This window comes from Ictalurus furcatus, chromosome 16, assembly GCF_023375685.1.
Source record: "Ictalurus furcatus strain D&B chromosome 16, Billie_1.0, whole genome shotgun sequence".
Taxonomy (NCBI): Eukaryota; Metazoa; Chordata; class Actinopteri; order Siluriformes; family Ictaluridae; genus Ictalurus; species Ictalurus furcatus.
Window position 1 is genome coordinate 3,390,953 of NC_071270.1, and position 9,618 is coordinate 3,400,570.

The 9,618-nt window shown below is 44.7% G+C and overlaps 1 protein-coding gene across 1 annotated transcript; it reads left to right on the top strand.

Moving 5' to 3' along the window:
* The first annotated feature begins 284 nt into the window (after positions 1-284).
* On the top strand, positions 285-4,840 carry smfn (small fragment nuclease). Its single transcript, XM_053646224.1, has 7 exons — positions 285-544; positions 2,329-2,412; positions 2,531-2,608; positions 2,697-2,808; positions 2,999-3,107; positions 3,227-3,280; positions 4,195-4,840. Exons 1-7 carry the CDS (start codon positions 296-298, stop codon positions 4,319-4,321), a joined length of 813 nt encoding a protein of 270 aa, XP_053502199.1. The 5' UTR covers positions 285-295; the 3' UTR covers positions 4,322-4,840.
* The last annotated feature ends 4,778 nt before the right edge of the window (positions 4,841-9,618 follow it).

Genomic DNA, 9,618 nt, shown 5'->3' on the forward strand with positions numbered 1-9,618 from the left:
TTATTGGTGTACCTCGTTTTCACGAAGGGGGCTAATAATTTTGGAAGTGACCGTATTTCCCACACATTTACCATAAGCATAAATACAGTTCATAACGTCGAACTAAAGCAGATACATCAAGACGCGATTTTTTTAACGAAAGGGGGCAGGGAAAAGAACAGGAAAGATCCAATTGAACTACAAAAGTACCGCTGAACTACTAATCCCAAAAGGCATACCGTAAATCGTCGGCTTGTTTTTTTTTACGACACTTTACGACACTTCAGATCGAACGTTGGCCCGAATGGCGGCGCTGATGAGGATTGTGTCGTGTACACGCCGGGCTGCTGCTTTATCTTTCCGGATTAAACTCCTCCAGCCAGAATTAACTCCTCACTCATTAATTCATCACCACACAGACAGAGGTTTATTCTCTAAACTCCTGCTGCTGCAAAACCCAGCGGAAATGTCAGCTCATTTATTCACATCATCATCATCATCCTCCTCATCATCATCATCATCTGCTGAAGCTATGAGCCAGAGGATGGTGTGGGTGGATTTAGAGGTAAATAAATCACTTTTATAATAAATAATTCACATTTTACTCCCTCAGAAATGTTGAATATGATTCAGTAGGATTTAAAGGTAGCCAAGTGCACTTTTTATTCTCAGTATTTCGGTTTGGACCGTTATGTGTTCTCTTTTTGTTTCATATGTAATATACAGTGTGTGTTGTGTTTTCTGGGTGGAACTCATTCTGTTTCATAACATTCATGTCCTTTTTTGAACTTACTGCAGGAGTGAACATTTTTACCGACATGAATGTGTAATCGTATCCTGGCCAAAATGCTTCCCACCCTGTTTTCTGGCCATTGAGGGCTTCTGGCACTGTTTGCTGACATTTCAGAGAACGTCACAGGGTCATGTTCAATACACGACTGGCAATAATAGTCAAATAGTAGAAAATAGTCAAATGCATGGAACACCAAAGATCACGGAATAGCAAGCTGCAGGGAACACGGAAGAGCATGGAATATGAAGTGCATGGAATGCCGAAGATCACACAAGTGTGGTGAATGCCGTAGAGAATGGAATATGAAGTACAGGGAATGCCGAAGAGAACGGAATATGAGGTGTAGGGAATACTGAAGAGAATGGAACAGGAAGCGCAGGGACTGCTGAAGAGAGCGGAACAGGAACTGCAGGGCATGCCGAAGAGAACTGAACAGGAAGTGCAGGGATGCCGAAGAGAACGGAACAGGAAGTGCAGGGAATGCCGATGAGAACGGATATGAAGTGCAGGGAATGCCGAAGAGAACGGAATATGAAGTGCAGGGAATGCTGAAGAGAACTGAACAGGAAGTGCAGGGAATGCCGAAGAGAACGGAATATGAAGTGCAGGGAATGCCGAAGAGAACTGAACAGGAAGTACAGGGAATGCCGAAGAGAACGGAATATGAAGTGCAGGGAATGCCGAAGAGAACTGAACAGGAAGTACAGGGAATGCCGAAGAGAACGGAATATGAAGTGCAGGGAATGCTGAAGAGAACTGAACAGGAAGTGCAGGGAATGCCGAAGAGAACGGAATATGAAGTGCAGGGAATGCCGAAGAGAACTGAACAGGAAGTGCAGGGAATGCCGAAGAGAACAGAATATGAAGTGCAGGGAATGCTGAAGAGAACTGAACAGGAAGTGCAGGGAATGCTGAAGAGAACGGAATATGAAGTGCAGGGAATGTCGAAGAGAACAGATTATGACGTGTCGGGAGCACCGTTGAGCATGGAATAGTACAGGAAATAACAAAGTGCACGGAACACCAAAGAACACGGAAAATTGAAGAGCAGGGAATGTTGAAGTGCTGAACATAGTTAAATGCAGGGAACACAGAGAAGCATGGAAAAGTGCAGGAAGTGCATGGAATGCCAAAGAACATGGAATATTGAAGTGCAGGGAATAGCAAAGAAGAGCACAGTATAGAGAAGTGCAGGGAACACAAAAAACGCGCTGAGTAGCGAAGCACATGGAATGCCGAAGAACACGGGCTAGCGAGGTGCACACGATATCGCGCTCTTACGTAGAGATTCATTGCATTTGCGTTCCGATTTATTGTCCCGATTTGACCTGTAACTGGCGAACCCACGTACTTTTATGACGGTTCCTTAAAACTGCTTACTGTAAGAGTTAACACGAGCAATTCCATCATTTATAAAGCGTGCCACAACCTGCACGAGCGTAGCGTCAGTCAGAAAATGATCTCGTCTGCGTGTGTGTGACGTTTCAGCGGGTCTTCGAGTCTTTATAACGATTCATTCGCAAATGGAACCTGGAACCCGTTCTCATTTATTTCAGATGACTGGCTTGGATGTAGAAAAGGACCAGATTATTGAAATGGCGTGCATCATCACAGACTCGGATCTCAACGCCGTCGCTGAGGTAAGAACCAAGAACCGTGACGGAAATCAGCCACTCGGCGGTACACCGGCGATGCTTCTGTCAGCGCGCTGTAACGTCTGATAACGCGTGGTGATGTGTCCTGGATTTATGGTTTCAGGGTCCGAATCTGATCATCAACCAGCCGGACGAGCTGCTCGACAGCATGTCGGATTGGTGCAAGGAGCACCATGGGAAGGTACGTGACGAGTTTGTGGTTACTCGCACGTGATCAGACGTGTGTGTGTGTGTGTGTGTGACAATACGCTGCTGTATGGTATGTTCAGTCAGGGTTGACGCAGGCGGTGCGGGACAGTAAGATCTCACTCCAGCAGGCCGAGTACGAGTTCCTGTCCTTTATCAGACAGCACACACCTCCGGGCCAGTGTCCTCTCGCAGGTAACACACACACACACACACACACACACACACACAATCACAGTCTTCATGTTCATCATCCGACAACCATTTGATGAAAAAAGGAAAGTTTTTGACATTGTTTATTTTTAGGAGTTTGTAACTGTTTAATCAGTCATTTAGTGTGTGTGTGTGTGTGTGTGTGTGTGTGTGTGTGTGTGGTCGTTCCCAGGAAACTCAGTGCATGCTGATAAGAGGTTTCTGGACAAGTACATGCCCCAGTTCATGCGTCATCTTCACTATCGCATCATCGACGTTAGCACGGTCAAGGAGCTCTGCAGGTGTGTGTGTGTGTGTGTGTGTGTGTGTGTGTGTCTCTGTGTTTCGGTTGAATATTGCATATTTGTAAAAAACCTCTAAAGTCAAAGCATGTTGCGTTTCTTCTTCTTTTTCCCTTCAGACGCTGGTTTCCAGATGAGTACAAACATACGCCTCAGAAGAAAGCTTCACACAGGTTAGTGTTTAAAAGGACGACACAAAGGCCACGCCTCCTTCTTAGTGACTGAAGCACAAAGGCCACACCTCCTTTGTAGTGATTGAGACAAAAAGCCACGCCTCCTTCATAGTGACTGAGACACAAAGGCCACGCCTCTTTCATAGTGACTGAGACACAAAGGCCACGCCTCCTTCATGGTGACTGAGACACAAAACCTACGCCAACTTCTTAGCAATTGACACAAAGGCCACACCTCCTTCATAGCGATTGAGACACAAAAGCCACGCCTCCTTCATAGCGACTGAGACACTAAAGCCACGCCTCCTTCATAGCGACTGAGACACTAAAGCCACGCCTCCTTCATAGCGACTGAGACACTAAAGCCACGCCTCCTTCATAGCGACTGAGACACTAAAGCCACGCCTCCTTCATAGCGACTGAGACACTAAAGCCACGCCTCCTTCATAGCGACTGAGACATTAAAGCCACGCCTCCTTCATAGCGACTGAGACACAAAAGCCACGCCTCCTTCATAGCGATTGAGACACAAAAGCCACGCCTCCTTCATAGCGACTGAGACACAAAAGCCACGCTTCCTTCATAGTGACTGAGACACTAAAGCCACGCTTCCTTCATAGCGACTGAGACACTAAAGCCACGCCTCCTTCATAGCGACTGAGACACTAAAGCCACGCCTCCTTCATAGCGACTGAGACACTAAAGCCACGCCTCCTTCATAGCGACTGAGACACTAAAGCCACGCCTCCTTCATAGCGACTGAGACACAAACATCACATCCCCTTTACTAGGACTGAGACACAAAGGCCACGCCCGTTTTACAACCTAAAATTGCTGCTTTCAACTTTTCCGCTTGTCGTGGTCGGCCGTTATTTTTGTGTGTTTCATAACTGCTGCTCTTTCGTTCTTTGCAGAGCGCTGGATGACATTCAAGAGAGCATCAAAGAGCTCAAGTTTTACAGAGCGAACGTCTTCAAAACCGGAGGAGAAGAGAAGAAGAGGAAGATTGTTGAAAACGGAGAGAGCAAACACGCAGCCTAAAACACACCAAATCACCTGCTGTGGCTTGGGGGGTGTGTGTGTGTGTGTGTGTGTGTGTGTGTGTGTGTGTGCGCGCAGGTGCATGTTAGAGTGAGTGAGTGAGTGAGCAGTTCCATGTTCCTTATTTTATCACCTGGTACGCAACCGCTTCCACGTATTCTTTTAGTTCTCACCTTATTACTACAAACGTTAGGAGCAGAATTTCTTTTGAGTTTTTCTTTCATCTTTCTGTGACGTTGCTGTTTGCCGATGCACAAATACATAACGTGAACGCTGATCTTTCTCGCTTCATTGTTGTCTTACTTTCCTTTTTTTTTCTTTTTAAATAAATCCCTGCATGTACTTGGTTGTTTCGAACAGTAACAGTGTGATTGTGGACGATGCTCAGAGTTGTACAGCAGGTGGCAGTATAGAAACACAACTGCCGTTCCAAACAGTAAAGGGCCTCCCGGCTCGTTTCAGCGAGTCCGGGAATCGGTTCGTGTAGGTTTAATCATAAGACCTTGTTTTTTTTTTTTTTAACAAATCCATACTAAAACTGATATAACAGGGGTGCCAATACATTGTGCAAAGCAACAGAATAGGGTACAGTGAGTAACGATGCACCTGCAAAATGACCTGTACCATTGTAGATTTTCACAAAACACAATATGGCGCAATATTTGTGTTCGCAAAAAAGTATTGGCACCCGATGGGGTCTCAGCAGTATTTTAATGAGTAAGTATTAACATCGAATCAAATCAGTGTTAAGGTACTGACGATATCTGTGAATATTCTTTCAGTAAAGTGTGCTCTGACGTAATTTACCAGCATATTGACTTGTAGAGTAAGATCCTACTTCTACGACCTGATCCTATTCTAGATCGGATCCTTTTTCGTGTTTGAAGCTAATAATAATAACAATCACTCTTAACGCTCTTTATTGAGAAACAGACGTGTTAAACTGATCCATCATAAATCGACCAACTCAACAAACAGCCACTCGGATCACGACGGACCAATCTCCCCCATCACGGTGTAATTTAAACCGCAGCGTTGACAAACCGCTGACATTTACTCTTAATTACTGAACTTTTGAAATATAGACGCGATGGGCAGCAGAGACATGAAGTCATATTTAAATAAACCGCATCTGTTAGACAGCAGTGTGTTAATCTGTGCCGAACTAGACAGCTGTCACGTTATCTTCAGCGATTATTTATATGCTACGGAAGCCAGGGATCGTCTGTTAATTTCATTTAGTGGAAGATTTTATTAAAAAAAAAAAAAAAACCTCAGTCAGAAATGAAAAGAATGTATACAGTTCACTTCAGTTAGCTCAGAGAGGAAGTGCGCTTCTTTCATTTTGCACTCGAGTTACAAGGCTAATTTACCTAACACATAGCTTAACAGTGCTGACTAGAAAATCGTCAGGGAACCGTTTTTCCCGCCCAAATCTGCACCAAGCAACAATAAGTAAACAGCAGTGCAAAAAAAACAAAACAAAACAACACTCATGACGAGAGCTGTCCTAATCTCATTTACATAAAGTCCACGCTAAGTTAAAAATAGCTTCTAACAACGGCAAATCTGGAATCGTTTTCAGAATCTCATTTACATTTACATGATATTTAGGGCATTTCTCCAGATCGACTTATCTCATTTATACAACTGAGCAATTGAGGGTTAAGGGCCTTGCCCAAGGGCCCAACAGTGGTAGCTTGAACTCCTGACCTTCTGATCAGTAACCCAGAGCATTTAACCACTGAGTCTCCAAAATCCTGCTAAGGATAAACTGTAAATGTTAGCACCTCTGGCGAACAAAGAAGCTACGCATTATGCTAAGTGCAAGTGCTAACAACAACTCCATTCCTAAGTCACCTCGAGCGGTTTAGCGGAGGTCACAGACCTGCTGGTGTGGTTTCGGACGCTGTTTGACCGACCGTTATGATTAAAAATGGACAAAACGACGTCGCAAGGCTAAAAACAGTCATCGCTCTACGTTTCAGCCGAATCGCTTTCTTTACATTATGATAAATAAATGTGTTTATGTGGGTGCAAATGATGTTGCTTAGCTACGTGTTAGCTGTATTCGTCTGGTCCGAACCTGAAGACAGCTGGCTAATCGACTCCGTTCGAAGTATGAAAAAGAGGTCTTCAAATTGCTGAGTGTCTACTTGGAGCTCTAACTGGCATTTGGATGCTAGTCGGAGCCGTCGTACCATGTGACATTTTACAGAACCCTCGTTAATTATACTGGATCCAGTCGATTAGATCTGAGTGAATTATAGACTGGCGACATAGCGGCTAGTCTATTAATATAGGTTATGATGGGAGAATGCTGTATGTTTAGCATTTATTGCTTTCCATGATGTTCCATGAACAGGAAGACACCTGTTATGTTGTTCTTTACATACACACTGTGCCACTGGTCTGAATTCCTTTCATATCCCATAAGGCCCCTGGTTCAAAAGGGAAGGTATTTTTGGACCGGATCAGTCAACGTCATGTGCTTCGCCATTCATTCTGACGCACAAATCTGATAAGACACATTGCTGTAAATCTGCTGCACGGAGTTTAGCGCAGGTCAGTGTGTGATGAAGCCGAAGAGATTTCATCAGCAGCGATGGCTGGAGAGGGCAAAAAGCGTCACATGTCACTCACCTGTTTGAGGTCATCCATGACTCTGGGGCGCTACGGTGCTGGCTGACGACAGTGTTCTATATTTGACTCTTCGGAGCAGAAAAGCATCTCACAACACATCAAACCTTGAGGCGGATGGGGTACAACAGCAGAAGACCACATCAGGTTCGACGCCACAGTCATGAAAAGGAATCTGGACAGATTGTCTAGTCCCCCCCCCCCCGTACCCCCTTCCCCGTACCCCCTTCCCCCGCCCCAACTTTCTGGAACAAAGTTGTTTGTAAGTCTGGTTGGAGTGGAACCCGATGTGGTCTTCTGCTGTTGTAGTACATCTGCCTAAGGTATATCATCCATCTATCCATCCATTTTCTGTACCACTTATCCTTACTGGGTTGCGGGGAACCTGGTGAGTATCCCAGGGGGCAGGGAGCGCAAGGCAAGATGGACGGGGTGCCAATCCATCGCTGTACACATACACACACCCATTCATACACTACGGACGCTTGTTAGACATGGCAATCAGTCTACTGGGGGAGGAAACCGGACTACCCGGAGGAAACCCCCACACACAGGGCCACGGTAGGAATTGAACCCTCAATCCTGGAGGTGTGAGGCAAGCACACCCCCCAAGTACTTTCACTTTTCAACTTTCTATCCCACTTTCTTCTGTCTTTGTGTTTAAATGTGGACGCACAGGATTATCTTTCAGCGACGTTTTTCCTTTGAGAGCTGCCTCTTTTTTTTATTATTCAGATTCGAATAAACACTCTCGGACTCAAACTTCAGCTTAACTCTGTATCTGGGATTCCGCTACACTGGCGGCCGGGAATTCTCCTGGGAGGTGTAGGTGGCACATCCCTCCCTCGCTTTCTCTTTCTTTCCGTGGAACATCAGAAGAAATTACATCCCATTGATTTTGCGCTTCTCTGAGCTCTTGCCGAGCGAGGTTCAGGTTGAATAATGGGTGGCGTCGCTCAGCGGGCTGTGCACCACCACCACCATGCCAGGAGCTGGTGGGGGGGGGGGGGAAAGTGCTGATGCCCATTTTTCCATTTTATGGGATTGTCTCATCCTGTAACCGATGTTATGGATTGAATATTGACGTGCGCTCTCGGCCAGCGAGGGCGATGGAATTCAAATGGTGCACCTTCGCTCACGTTGGCATTCAGGGAGTCGTGTTGTAGGCTTCGGCTGAGGAGACGGGGCATGGAAGGAAGCACTGTCGTGTTGGTGCATTTATCATGTGGGAACCTGAGGCGACAGGACTCGACGGAAAAGTCTTTTCACGGAGGCTTTTCCAGAAAGCAGTGTCGGAGTGTATAGCAGCAGTCAGAGCATCGGCAGGCAGGGTTAAGACGGGAATGTCCATCATCTAAAGATCTAAAGTCCAAGCACAAGCAAACAGACATGAAGTAAACCTATAACAGAGTGTTTTCCTATCAGAGCAGGTTCCAAATAGAACCCATTTTTGGAAGCGTGTACCTAGTTGTTTAGCTAAACTGTCTTGGCGCTTGGTACACTCGGTCCACTCTTCCAAAGGTTCTATGTAAAAGGCTACAACAAAAGAAAGAAGCCTTAATTATCCAACAAACACTTAACGCACCCCTGAAGAGTAAACCAAGTACCATAGAGTGTTTCCCTATTCGAAATAGTTCCAAGTAGAACCCTTCTGCCTCCTTAAGAACGCTTACTTATATGATGAACCTGTAAAAAAATAAAAACACTAAAGTGCCAAGGTTCTGGTTATTGAAAAAGAAAAATAATGCCCAATAATTAGGTACCACACATTTGTACCATTTATACATACAATCTTAGATTTTTTTTTTTTTAAAAAAAAAGGGTTCTGTAATGGTTCATTGGATAATTAAAGGTTCAACTTGGAAACCATTTCTGATAGGAAAACACTTAAGGTTCTTAGCCTCCAAAAATAGTTAGTTGTCTTAGCCTACCAAAAGAGTTATGGTTCTTCTTGGAAATATTTTGGACAGGAAACTACTTTGTTTTGAGGTTTTTAGCCTGGTGAAAGCGTTAGGGTTCTACATGGAAACAGTTCTGATAGAAATATACTTTGTATTGGGCTTCTGAGGTTCCTAAATGGGTTCGAATTCTACTCAGAACTGATCAGAAAATATTTCGTTTTAGGGTTCTGAGCCTCCTAAAAAAGTTTTGATTCTACTTGGAACCATTTCTGATAGGAAAACACCTGGGGAAAAGACGTTTAGGGTTCTTGGCCTCCTTAAAGGGTCGTGGTTCTACTTAGAACCATTTCTGATAGGAAAACACTTTGTTTTAGGGTTCTTGGCCTCCTTAAAGGGTCGTGGTTCTACTTAGAACCATTTCTGATAGGAAAACACTTTGTTTTAGGTTTCTTGGCCTCCTTAAAGGGTCGTGGTTCTACTTAGAACCATTTCTGATAGGAAGACACTTTGTTTTAGGGTTCTTGGCCTCCTTAAAGGGTTGGGGTTCTACTTGGAACCATTTCTGATAGGAAAACACTTTGTTTTAGGGTTCTTGGCCTCCTTAAAGGGTCGTGGTTCTACTTGGAACCATTTCTGATAGGAAAACACTTTGTTTTAGGGTTCTTGGCCTCCTTAAAGGGTCGTGGTTCTACTTAGAACCATTTCTGATAGGAAAACACTTTGTTTTAGGTTTCTTGGCCTCCTTAAAGGGTCGGG